The sequence below is a fragment of the Pogoniulus pusillus genome, chromosome 9, assembly GCF_015220805.1.
Source record: "Pogoniulus pusillus isolate bPogPus1 chromosome 9, bPogPus1.pri, whole genome shotgun sequence".
Taxonomy (NCBI): Eukaryota; Metazoa; Chordata; class Aves; order Piciformes; family Lybiidae; genus Pogoniulus; species Pogoniulus pusillus.
The window spans coordinates 20,273,849-20,286,713 of NC_087272.1; the positions used below are offsets into that span (position 1 = coordinate 20,273,849).

The 12,865-nt window shown below is 36.3% G+C and overlaps 1 protein-coding gene across 5 annotated transcripts in view; it reads right to left on the bottom strand.

Annotated features, from left to right (window-relative positions):
- Nucleotides 1–205: 205 nt before the first annotated feature.
- The window catches only part of SPOCK3 (SPARC (osteonectin), cwcv and kazal like domains proteoglycan 3), a 349,520-nt gene continuing 336,860 nt past the window's right edge, over nucleotides 206–12,865 (bottom strand). For all 5 annotated transcript variants that reach the window (XM_064148791.1, XM_064148793.1, XM_064148794.1 and 2 more), the window contains 4 exons: nucleotides 11,600–11,821; nucleotides 4,066–4,128; nucleotides 2,714–2,851; nucleotides 206–1,720 (listed from right to left, as the gene is read on the bottom strand). In XM_064148791.1, coding sequence (XP_064004861.1) covers nucleotides 1,548–1,720; nucleotides 2,714–2,851; nucleotides 4,066–4,128; nucleotides 11,600–11,821 — 596 coding nt within the window. In that variant the 3' untranslated portion in view covers nucleotides 206–1,547. The remainder of the gene's footprint in view (nucleotides 1,721–2,713; nucleotides 2,852–4,065; nucleotides 4,129–11,599; nucleotides 11,822–12,865) is intronic.

Consider the following 12,865-nt stretch of genomic DNA (forward strand, 5'->3'; position numbering starts at 1 on the left):
TCAAAGGTCGGTTACAAGAATCTTTATTTTGCAAACTATACAGAAACAGTAAAAAAGAAAATGCATTATACTTTTCAATATTACATAGGATAAACGTTTAATTTAGTTTTTAAGGTGTAAAAATTAGTTAAGAAACTGATTTTTTTCCCTTATAAGTAATGATGGGAAACCATGATCCAATTTTGAAACTATACAACCTGCAGTATTACATTATAACAGGTCACATCAGTTTTATTGTGGACAGAAAGCAATGGAGATGATGTGAACAAAGATGGTGGAGCCCCAGAATGTCTACACAATTAATTAACATGCTAACATAAATACAGTGATTAAAGTAATTTTCTCTACAGTTAAATCTTAAGTGCTACTCTACACAATAATTATAATCCAGTCCACATGGTAATTACATAACGATAGGAAAAAAAACCAAAATAACCCATTTTCTTCATTCCAGCAGCAGTACCTATACTGGCATTAATTTGGTAACTGGATGTGCTTAGCTATTGCCTAACATCAGATACTGGTATGCATGCTAAAACCTCTCTATATCTATTTGGCAAGGCACCTTTACAATACGTTCTCTAAGTTTCTGCACTGGTAACAGAAAACATGAAGATAAAGATGCAAAACTATTTCCTGAATTAATAAAATAAAAAGTATCATAATACAGTTATGAAAAACTACTTTGGGGCAAGTGCCAATACGCTGAAATACAGTCATGTACAAAGGTAAATTGTAAGCAAATTCTTTTTCTCCACCTAAAATATTTCAAGCTCATCTGATTAGAGAGATATACAGAGAAACAACAAAGGGTGAAACAGTGGTTACGTAAACAACAATAAAGTCTATATGATATGAAAAAAAGAAATAAGGAAGGACACAAGAAAACTTCAAAACTACAGAACTGGTGCTTGTCCACACTACTGCGTTTGAAAAGACCTTCCAATAACATAGCCATCTCCTAATAAATAAGCATAACTACAAATGCAAACACAATGGAGAACTTCGCTTTATTTTTCCCTCCTGATAGTTTTTCTCCATACCTTTGCTTAATTAAAGATGGTGATGATACTGTACTCATGCACCAAAGTATTTCTTCTGTAATACATTTCTGATTAAATGAACAATTTTCAAAGCCCACAGGGCCTAAAACACTGATGGAACTAAAGTTAAGCTACAGTATGTGCTCTGAAGAGGACATGCACAGTTTCCAGTAAGAGCAAATATACTTTTGTTGGAGTTTCAGAGACTGGTCGTCTGTATATTTGTATACATTTGTATTTTCAGTAGCACATAACATTTCTTTCTTCTGGCTAGACTTCCCACGAGTTTTCTTCAGTGCAGAGGCATTTAACAACTCAAAAGCACATAATATAATTATTCTTATTTAACAAAAAAAGTCTATGACTCCAGTTGCAATGTTTGAAATAATCATACAAAATATACATGTTTGTTAGAATCCTTCTGATCCTGGAGAGCAAAGGGATTTTATGAAATGTCATCTTGTGAATTTTAGAAAGGTACAATTTATGGACCATCTAATATCATCAAATATATCCATCATGATCATCATCATCATCCATGTCATCATCTCCTTCATCTTCATTGTCATCTTCAACTTCATCTTCATCATTCATTATTTCTCCTTCATCATCTTCTTCATCTGCCCATTCATGGAAATCACCAGAGGCAAAATCACCCGAAGTCTCAAAATCAAGAGCTAGAAAGGTATGATGATAGTTACAGAAAAGAAACATACATACTCACAGCACAATATGCACAAAGAATAAAAATAGCACACTGGAATATCTAGTTTTGGGACAATTACTTAAACTACACAGTGTGTTATAGAAAGAAAACATAAATAACATCATTCTTTTTTGCCTTAAAAAAAGCCTTCAGTGGGGATGCATTTCTCAGTACTAACAAAAGAAGAAAAAAAATATGGATTTGTGGAATTCCATTAAGTGCCAGGAACAAAAGAAAGGTTTAGCCCCAACTCAGCAATGACAATAAAGAGTACTAATAATATACAGTCTGTTGTTCAATTCTTATACATTATCTTGAACTAGACAGAACTGTCCAATCATCTGGAAAGGATCTTGAATTAGATGGACAATAGACCTGAGCATGTATGTGTTTAATCTGTTTTTTGTTTCAGGCTATGTTCTTTTGTTGCAGATGAACTGGAAAGGATTAATATAAGACTATTCTTTAAAAAACAAGAAAGTGTTTCATTGCTAATTTATATATTTGGGCCATCAAATAAGGGAAATATGGGAATTCTTGGAAGAACTTGCACAGTTCTGCAGGGAAAGGAAAAAGAAGAGACTTAGTGTGCTAAGTACTTTTTGCAATTCCCTCAATATAAACTGAAAAAAATGTCAAACTGAATTAACTAGCATGGTGATTACCCAAAGGGATTTCATCAAACATTTTGAGGCCTGTCTAATGCTGCTCTAGATAATTAATTTTCCTTAGTTTTATATACACTATGCCAAGCACATATATGAAGACTATTAATAGCTGACATAGTGAAAAGAGTTGCAAGAAAGTAATGAATAACTACACCAAATTATAATTATTTTTTTGTTTGTTTCAAAATCCACATAGTTGGGTCCTACATCTGTCCTTACTCAAGGAATTGAATCCAATAGGTAATCAAAGGGAATAGCACCGCTAAAGTTAATGCCGCGAAGGGTCCTTAACTTACCACATTCTGCTGCACCATTTGTTCTGGATCCTGTTACCTCATTACCGTATCTGTCAACGCACCAGCACTGCCCTAGGCTTCCATGGCACTGGCTTGGTTTGTAATACCCATCTTCATCACATAATGGGATGTACTGTCCTATAATATATAAACATTGGATAAGAATATTAAAAACTGCCTCTTGGTCAGTGTAATAATTATAGCATGATGTGACCTCCTTTTCCACTTTCCTCATTCAGACTCTACACCAATTGGTTTACTATTACTCAATTCAGTTATGCAGAAATTGACTCAATACATCTAATATGGAAGGGAAAATAACAGATCTTGGACTGACTTCAAGAAATTGACTAATCTTCCTTTAATTTGTTGATCCTGTGATACATACTCCTTTCTCCCTGGATGTCTCAGTCAAGATCTTTGTTGTATTCTGGGGAAGAGGCTCAAATATAGCACCCAGCTCTGAATGTAATGTTCAATAATCAGTGGAGTACAAACAAGACTGAATAACAAGGGCCCAGCCTTCTAGTAAAAAAGTATCTGCTACAAGTCTTAGAAGCTGCATTTATTTACTACTTATTTTACAATCTGTTTAGTTACCTAGTAATATTTAATTACCTCACCACAGAAAACAACTGCAGCATAACACACTGATTTTATCAACAAGGGTAAAAACAAAACAAAGTTAAATTTGCATTTCTATGCAAAATACCTGGGCAAATTAGTCTCTGAACCAAAACAGTTCCCCACCAGAGTATGACAGACATAATCAGGGGCTTATTTTGTGAGGCAGTGATTTGCCTGAAGCAGAATAATGAGAATTTTGGAATGAAAAATAAAACGTGGACAAACCACAATGAACAGAAGATTCACATGAAAGTATTTTGAAGTGTACAGCAGTTGTAAGAAAACCTGCTTAGAAGAAATACAGTTTTGACTATTTGGGTTGAGTCTTTTGTTGCAGCTTTTATACAGCAGCTAATGGTATAATGAAGATTTTACTTTTCAGTAATATTGAGATAATATGAATTGATTTACAACAAAGTTTTCAATTACTTAAAGAATATTACAGGTAAAAGCTCAGCAGAGATACTAATTTAGGAATGCCTCAGACTGTCCCCTCTATAACTGTAAAAAATGTACCTTCTATTAGGGTAATAAAAGAGATGTAATATCTTTTGCTAGGTAAGGTAATAAAACTAAGTTTAATAGCCTTCAAAAATTTCATAAATTTTGTTGCTCAAATTTACTGCAGTCTATCTTTGTTGGATTAATATTGATTTTATGTTGCTGTTTCACTAAGGTTATTTATGTAAGTAATAAAACCATCAAAAGAATGATCTATGGCTCACCTAGGAGCTTCTTTCCTCCTTGCTGCTTCTGAATGTTGCTGAGTTCTGTTTGGCAAGGTGGATCTAAAATGACATAAAAAATGTTAAACAGATTACACTGTATCTAGAAAAGAAAGTATAAGACCACATTTTCACAGTTTCCTACATTTCCAGGTCACTCTTCACTATAGATCTTGGCAAACACACACATTCTACCTTCGCAGGAATATTCTAAGCTCTGACATGAAAGAACTACTGCACCTTCCTACAGTATCAGAATTATGCATTAGAGCACCACCATGGATTTACAGAAAGGCTGCTCCCAGTTAACTGAGCTGTAACTGAGCATCTAGTCACTGGTTTGGAGCATTGAGGAATGCTAGACTCTATCTCACTCTATCAATCTACAGAAACAGGAGTGTGACTGTGAAGCTTGAATTACTTGTTGGTTAGAAACAGGATGGATCTTCTAATTCTTTCCCTTTTGTCCTATTAGAAGTCATGTTTGTGTACTACAGTAACAAAATAAGAACATTCTCCATGAAGCCTGAAAGACTCTGGTTCTATTGCAACAACTTGAGATCAAATCCAATGAGTAAAAAGCCCCATGTTCAAACTAAGTTAAACACAATGGCCACGTTTTAGATGGCTGTAAGAGGCATCTTTTTTGGTTGGAAGAGATCTTTAAGATCATCAAGTCCAACTGTTAAAACTATAAAAATTCAGTTTTCCACTCTTCAGAGTTATAGCGTACTCCATTTCTGAACAACTTACTTTTCTACTGTCTATAAAAACAAGTCATAGTTTGTCCCATGAATGTGAAGGAAATAAGATATGTTTATACACTACTGCTGAAAAAGTTAACAAAGTCAAAGACATCACAGCTCTCATCTCTCAACACTGATACTGCGTACTACATTGGACTGTTAGCACACAGGCTTTCTCATTATGAACCAGCAGTAGTATTACTGAGTTTACTCACATGTGTCTTTAGCTTATACTAATCCAAGACAATATTCTAACAACATCTCACTAAAGTCAAACATTCTGTTAATATTACATGCAACTTCCTTTTTAGGTGACTGATTACTTAGAATATCTCCTTGCCATGCAATTAACTCAAGACTCCTCCCTTATGAAATCATAGAATCAACCAGGTTGGAAGAAACCTCCAAGATCATCCAGTCCAACCTAGCACCCAGCCCTATCCAATCAACTAGACCATGGCACTAAGTGCCTCATCCAGTCTTTTCTTGAACACTTCCAGGGATGGCAACACCACCACCTCCCTGGTCAACCAATTCCAACAGCAAATCACTCTCTCTGTGAAGAATTTCCTTCTAATATCCAGCCTGTACCTCCCCTGGCACAACTTGAGACTGTATCCCCTTGTTCTGTTGCTGGTTGCCTGGGAGAAGAGACCGACCTCCAGCTGGCTACAGCCTCCCTTCAGGTATATTGTGGAAACCATACTTTTCTCATGGAGACAGAAAAAAAATAACCTTCTGAGCTAGTTTAAAAATTAAAAATTTGGCCTGGCTTACTGATGAAGTGTACACTTAGACCATAACCCAGGCACTAAGTAAGGCAATGGGTAGTCAGAAAAATTGCTTTAGTGGTGATAGTCCCAAGCACTCTTTCCTGAATTCCTCCTAAAGGAAAACAAGAGTGCTCATCCTTTTAGCCAGCTGAGAGCAGTCCAAGACACACAAACAAGTGCAGGCAAGAAGACATAATACACGAGGTGCCTTCCTCATGGATATGTTCAAAGTCTGTTGACAAATGCCTAGACAAACAGGATCAAAACCATATTTCTAGTGAACTCAGAGCCTCTTGTCTGGCATAGTCTCAATATACAAATAGGTCTTGGTATTATCCATGAGCTCTTATCTAACAGAGCAAATAGAAACCAGAAGACAATAATAACTCCTTACTGACAGTAGGCAGTTAATTTCTCTTGGCTTTACATTTTAAATGTCATTTAAATCCTATACATTTAAAGAAGCTTATTAACATTTAGAGTGGCCTTTAGTCTGGTGGGTCAGTTTTTACACTAAACCTGTAATGATTCTTTTTAGAGTGAAGGCTTTAAAAGCAGGTCCTGTTTTGAAAATAGTGTTTGTAGGAGTCTTAGTGCCAGAACAAATTTTCAAGAGATGTCTTCTATTGACATCTAAACAATTTTCTATGTGTGCTCTTGAAAACCACTGGGATTTGACATCACTGGGTGGGTGTTGATTTTTTTTTAGTATTTGGTATTTTAGTCTTTGAATGGGCTATATATATTTTATATTTTTTACTGTAAGAAGTGTTTTGATGATGATCATGCTCACTATTATGTCAGAAATGTTTATCAGTTTTAAAATTAATGTTTCTGTCTTTCTTGGTATTTAAAGAATTAAGCTCCCAACTATGCAACGTTTTAAGATTGGCCTTTTCTTAAACCAAAAGTATTTCCAATAAGGTAGCAATCAAAAAAAAATGACAGGTAATTATGCACAGAAGGATCTAGGATTGTGAACTTGGCAGTGTTAGGTTAGCAGTTGAACTCAATGATCTTAAACGTCTTTTCTGACCTAAATGATTCCATTCTACCTTTCAAAGAAATGTAGCTTTTGAAGAGTATGTTAAAAGAGAAGTAGTCAGATAGGAAAAATACATATATTTTGTTCTATGGAAAAAAATCCTAAATTATAAAGAGGAGTTGTTTGTGCACATGAGCACGACAAGGAAAAAAAAAATACCCCAACCCCACACTTCATTTACAGCTACAGATCTTTATTGAAAGAATTACAAAGAGGAATACCAGGAACCAAAAGCTAACAAGGCAATATGGGAAAGTTCCTTACCCCAAACTCGCTTCTTCTCAGAAGATAGGTCTTCAAGATTCACACTTAAGTTTTGCCTCTCAGGATAAATGCAGCAAAACCTCTTAACAATACTAAATCACTCTGGTGCTTAAAACTGTCAAAGAGAATGGCAGGCTAGAAGTTCAACCAATTCCTTTTGATCCACAGCATAGCTTTTTTTTCCTCTCTCTCCAAATCATAATGCTTTCCTCTTTAATTTCCAGTTAGTTCTTGACTTTGGAAAAGCTTTCTTTGAAATTTGAAATGAGGCCCTGGCCAGCCAGATCTAGGGTAGGGTGTCCCTGTCCATGGCAGGGGAGCTGGAACTAGATGATACTTGTGGTCCCTTCCAATCCTGACTGATTATATGATTCGATGAAATTTCTGAACTTATCTAAATAAAAGAAGCAGTTTTGCTGAACAGCTTTTGAGAGTCTTGAGACAAGAAGAAAAAATTCCTTTATGAAAAAAGTCAATGTAATAGCTTCCTTTGAAATAGAAATGAACCTCACATCAGTCTTTCTGATAACCTGAATGTAAGTAAGAGGCGTAATCATCTTCATCCTTAAACTACTTCCACAGATGTGGCAGGAATTTCTTTCTGACAATACCGTTGCATTGTCATGAGTGATTATCAAACCACTTAACAGCAGCCATCCACAGTTCTTTAGTGCTCAAAAGTACTGATGTACACCAGAGTATCACATGTTACTAACACTGGCCCACGAGACATCAATATTCAGTCATGTCAAGGGATGCTGCAAGGCTAGCACATTTAAACTTTCATTTACCAAAGAGAGGCACATGAACTGAGTGCTAGAGAGTAAAACTGGTTGATTTGACAAAGAAAGTCTACGATTTTTAACAGGTACATCTCAAGGAGTTGCTACCATAGAGTGATCCTCTGTATTTCACAGATTCTCCATCTCATTCAATAACAAAACAGAGATTTCTCCATCTATCAAATTGGTAATAACTTAGAACCTCTAAATTCTGGCATATTGTGGCTATCTGTACTTGAGGTCAAGTATTACAATTGTTTTTGGACAACCTAGGCTTGGACATGAAGGATTTGAAGCATTAATTGAATAATTTTATAATTAACTGAAGTACTTCAAGGAATCTTTTTGAGGACCTCACTTATGTATTAAGGCACATTACATTTTCCTTCAGAACCACCTATAAACATATTTCAATTTCTGCAATCTGAAAAGACTGATTCAACAATATGAATCATGGTTAGCCAGCGATGGACTAATTTTAGCATCATAAAGATGTCTTCCAGCTTTGACAGACAGAAAATCCTGTAAGAAAAAGGTGTCTATATAGAAGTGCTGGACTAACAGCTCCGTGCAGAGACCTGCAGTATATACTTAGGTGCTAGGCACTGGTCAGGCCACACCTTGAGTGCTGTGTCCAGTTCTGGGCCTCTCAATTCAAGAGACATGTTGAGGTGCTGGAACGTGTCCAGAGAAGGGCAACAAGGCTGGTGAAGGGCCTGGAACACAAACCTTGTGAGGAGAGGCTGAGGGAGCTGGGGCTGTGCAGCCTGGAGAAGAGGAGGCTCAGGGGTGACCTCACTGCTGTCTACAACTACCTGAACGGAGGCTGTAGCCGGGGGGGGTCGGTCTCTTCTCCCAGGCAACCAGCAACAGAACAAGGGGACACAGTCTCAAGTTGTGCCGGGGAAGCATAGGCTGGATGTTAGGAGGAAGTTCTTCCCAGAGAGAGTGATTGGCATTGGGATGGGCTGCCCAGGGAGGTGGTGGAGGCACCATCCCTGGAGGTGTTCAAGAAAAGACCGGATGAGGCACTTAGTGCCATGGTCTAGTTGACTGGATAGGGCTGGGTGATAGGTTGGACTGGATGATCTTGAAGGTCTCTTCCAACCTGGTTGATTCTATGATTGGATACGCTCTCTTACTCCAAAGCCATTATGCAACAAAACCAAGACAGTAATAATAATTAAGTACTGGCAGAAAAACATTCAATGTATAAAATAGTCTAGGCTGCAAGTGCTCCAGCGTTTAGCTCAGCATAACAGTGATAAGCTCCAGTTAAACGAATAAGAAAATAATTTCTGAAGATGGGCACTGAGGCACTTGTGTGAATTATAGTTGAAACTAGAGGGCAGTAGTGACCAAAGCATACAGAAGACTTGCACAAAAGCACTTGCAAAGTGAAGATTTTGAAGTATGGCGGAAATACATTCTATTGTCTTGGATTTATCTCGGAAATACTAAACTACACCTAAAGCAGAATAAGGCCAAGGAAAGCATGCAATAAACACCACTGAGGCATACATAAGTGCTTAAGAATTAGTCAAGGTGGAGAACTACCACGAGATCTTTTTCTGAGCACAAGAATTCCTAAGAAGTTGTTTATACTAGCTAGTTGTAATATGTAATAATGTGTAACGGCGTACTGCCTAATACTGTACTGTAATGTATCAATTAAAGCCTTAAGCAGAAAGAAGGAAGAGTTTCAAGTACTTGTCTGATCCTGACAGTCTTAATCTACGATGATAAGATCAAAGAGCAAGACAGGCATCCTACATAAATACTATGTCTTTTTTAAAAGCACAATGGAATTTCTATCCTAATATGACACATACTGTTGACTGTATTTTGTATTCACTTTGAACGTTGTTAAGCAACAGCAGTGCTACATGGCTTGAAGCATTCTGTTAACATCAACTTATTCCAATACAAAATCAAAAGAAAGCCACTGAATTTCTTTATCCAGTCATCCCTTTGCTATTAGTAGAAAAGACTTATTAAAGGTCTTATTTACATTGTTTAATCAAATAAGACAACCAAACACACACATTACGTGGTTTAGCACAACACTGCAAATTATGAATAGAGAATTCAGTGGGTCACTAATAACTAGGGAGTGAGGACTCAGTTGTGCAAGAGTTAATACTAAGATGTGCCAAAATAAGGCTATAAGGTGTTTTTTTCTCCTTACACCTTCAAAAAGAAGAATACAAACTTTGCTGACAGAGCTCATTTGGATGGCACGCACATTTAACGTGTAACGCCTTAGCAGAAACAACTGAGATTCCACCTCCTTTACAACATTTAGGACACATCCTTTTTGCTATCTGCTGAAGCATACTGTGGTATCACAATCTATCTAATTTGTTTTAGATTAGCACCTTTTGATAATGCCACGGTAAAGTCAGTGAGGGAAGACAGTGAAGTCTGCTATTGTTGGATTCTTTAGTCGGAAGAATCAATGTCAGAGAAAGCTGGATCTCATATTTTGGTATTTTTGGGTACCATTAATATAACTCAGTTGGTTTAGATCAGTCTTCATGATACTACCCTTTAGACAAACAGTATTTCTAGCATATAGAATGAAGAACTGCTCAAAACTAATCTGTGGATGTGCTTTCTAAACGCCCTGATTATGTTGTACATGTATTATATGGAATGGTAGAAGAGCCAGTTGATAGAAGAGCCTTGGACCATACCAGTCTACATGGACTGTACTTTCTCTACCAACTGATGAGAATTATGCTGCCCTCCAAAGAGTAAGGGTGTTTATATATTAAGCCGAAACGATAGTACTGACAGAGTTTTTCAGTGCAATCAAACAAAACATGTTATATTCTTCTACTTCTAAGATGGGTGATTTTCCACTTACTAATTTTGTTAGCAGCACAAACACTCTTAAAGAAATGTTTGAAAGACTAAATGTTAACTTTCTAACTATAAAGTTACTAAGAAGTCTGCAATTTAGCGTGCATTTATGGAACTACAGCTTTATTTTTGTTCTGATTTACTACTGGCAGGTGTGGAATAATAAAAACCTTTGTTTCCACAGAAATCAGTCAAATGAGTTATAATGGAAATTTATTGCAAGAGTTTTAAAGGCACAAGTTAGATTTTCAGGAACACTGAACTGCCTTTGCAAACTTTCCACTAAATTGGGCTTTGCTTCTCTACAGCAATAGAAATTTGGGCCCTGTTTGCTATTTATTACCCCTCTGGAAATCTCCCTCATGTTAGCAAGAAAAATGAAGGGGGCAATTCCACCCAGTGCCACCAATATTTAATGAGTAAATTATTTGATTCATTTCAACTAGTTGGATTATGTAATTTATGTCTCCCTTAGATCTAAAATTGTTACATGATCCTCAGGGAAACAATGCTTATAGGTTCTGTTTGTTTAACCAAACCATATCAGGACATTAAGAGAAGATTCATCTAGGTAGTAAAATCCAATTTGTTCTAGGTCCAAATCACCAGAAATGTCATCCACAATGTTAATTCACTTGTTTTAATAGGGTCACAAACCAGAATATTAATATGCTCAATTTTAGTAATTAAAAAAAATATAATTTAGCCAAAATAGATTGGGAAATAAATAATTTACACAATTTTGCTCTTTATTTTGGTCTCTTTCCTCTGCATACCTGGGTGTTGGCATGAGAAACAATATTGCTGTAAAAATATGAGCTCCTGTTTTGCACACTACTTAGAATCCTTGAAATTCTAGCAAGCCTTTCCATTATTTGTCTGTTGGTTTTTTTTTCCCTCATTTTAGGTATTCATGACAAGTCAAAAACCTTAATGCAAATTCATGGTACAGCATTTAAGAGCTCATAGTTCACTGTAATCTTAATATGGTAAAAAAAATACAAATCACTACAAAAGAGTCAGTCATATACATATATGCAGGTTGCTCTCATCTTTTACCTTGCTGTCTTTGGAAGCAGTAGCACCACTCATTGTTAGATATCAAACTGTCCTTGTATGTGTCACAAGAGTTGAAGAACGCCCTAGTGCATGGCTCATTCTTGTCGAGGTAAATGCTTCCAAGCTCTGACTGGTCCAAGAGCAGGTCATAGTTTGTATCGAGCCTGTTAAACATCCAGCCAAGGGAGTCTTTGCAAATTGGCAAAATGCTAGTATCAAATCCTAAGAGGGGAAGAAAAAATTAATCACATAGCAGGAAAGATACAGCAGCTGCTGAGCTCAGCCACCACAATAAAATGCCGCATCATGGAAATTGCTCCAGCAATACAGTACCTAAACAATGTATGCTATTAAAAGATTACTTAGAAACTATGTCAGCTTCATTTTCAAAATCATTAAATTAACCTGCTAAAAAAAACCAAATCCCACCATCAGCCTCAAAGCATTTAGAGCTATGAGCTTTCCTGTGAAGTATTATACTACAGTACACACAGCATGTATGGCAAAAACTAAAATGATGTGGTGCATCTCCTCCTGAACTGCTACGCCACATAAAGGTCGTCACCTCAGTTCCATGTCTACACTATACACCCTTAAGAGATTACTTTGGTAAAGTTAAGTTTTTTGTTCAATTTTAAAGAATCATAAAGGAACTGTTTAAACTTCAGATTATTAGAAACCCTCTCCACTTCCTTCCTCTACTATAATACTGGTTAAATAACACAGGCGTCACTCTTGAATGTATACTTGAGACATACTTGAAAACTGGAGTCAGCAAAGCACTTAAGCACAAATCTAGTTTAACATCTGCTAACGTGGTTTGGCATGAGAGGACCAGGTGATACAGAACTAAAAATCACAACATTCTAGTTGACTTAGAACTAGGAAATTAGTTGCCCAAGTCGCAAACTACATAATTATCACATTGAGCACCAACCAGTGTGATGTTGATATACATCTTCACAGCTGTGACACAAAATTAAAAGCAGAAACTGAAAGGGGAAAACCAGTGTAGTTGAAGGATAGTAATTTATTATTGATAATTAAGTAGCAGGACATTATAATGAAGAAAGCAAAATTGCTGCTCAGAAATCTAAATTACAAAAGTTTTTTTCTTTCATTTTAACCATTTACTTGAAATCTATTTCAACATATTAGAATGAAATGAGCTCTTAGGCAGTTATTTCTGAATATTGTCTTTTCCTTAGCCAAAATAATCACAAGAAAAATACTATTGAGAAATACACCCCTCTTCCATGGCTTACA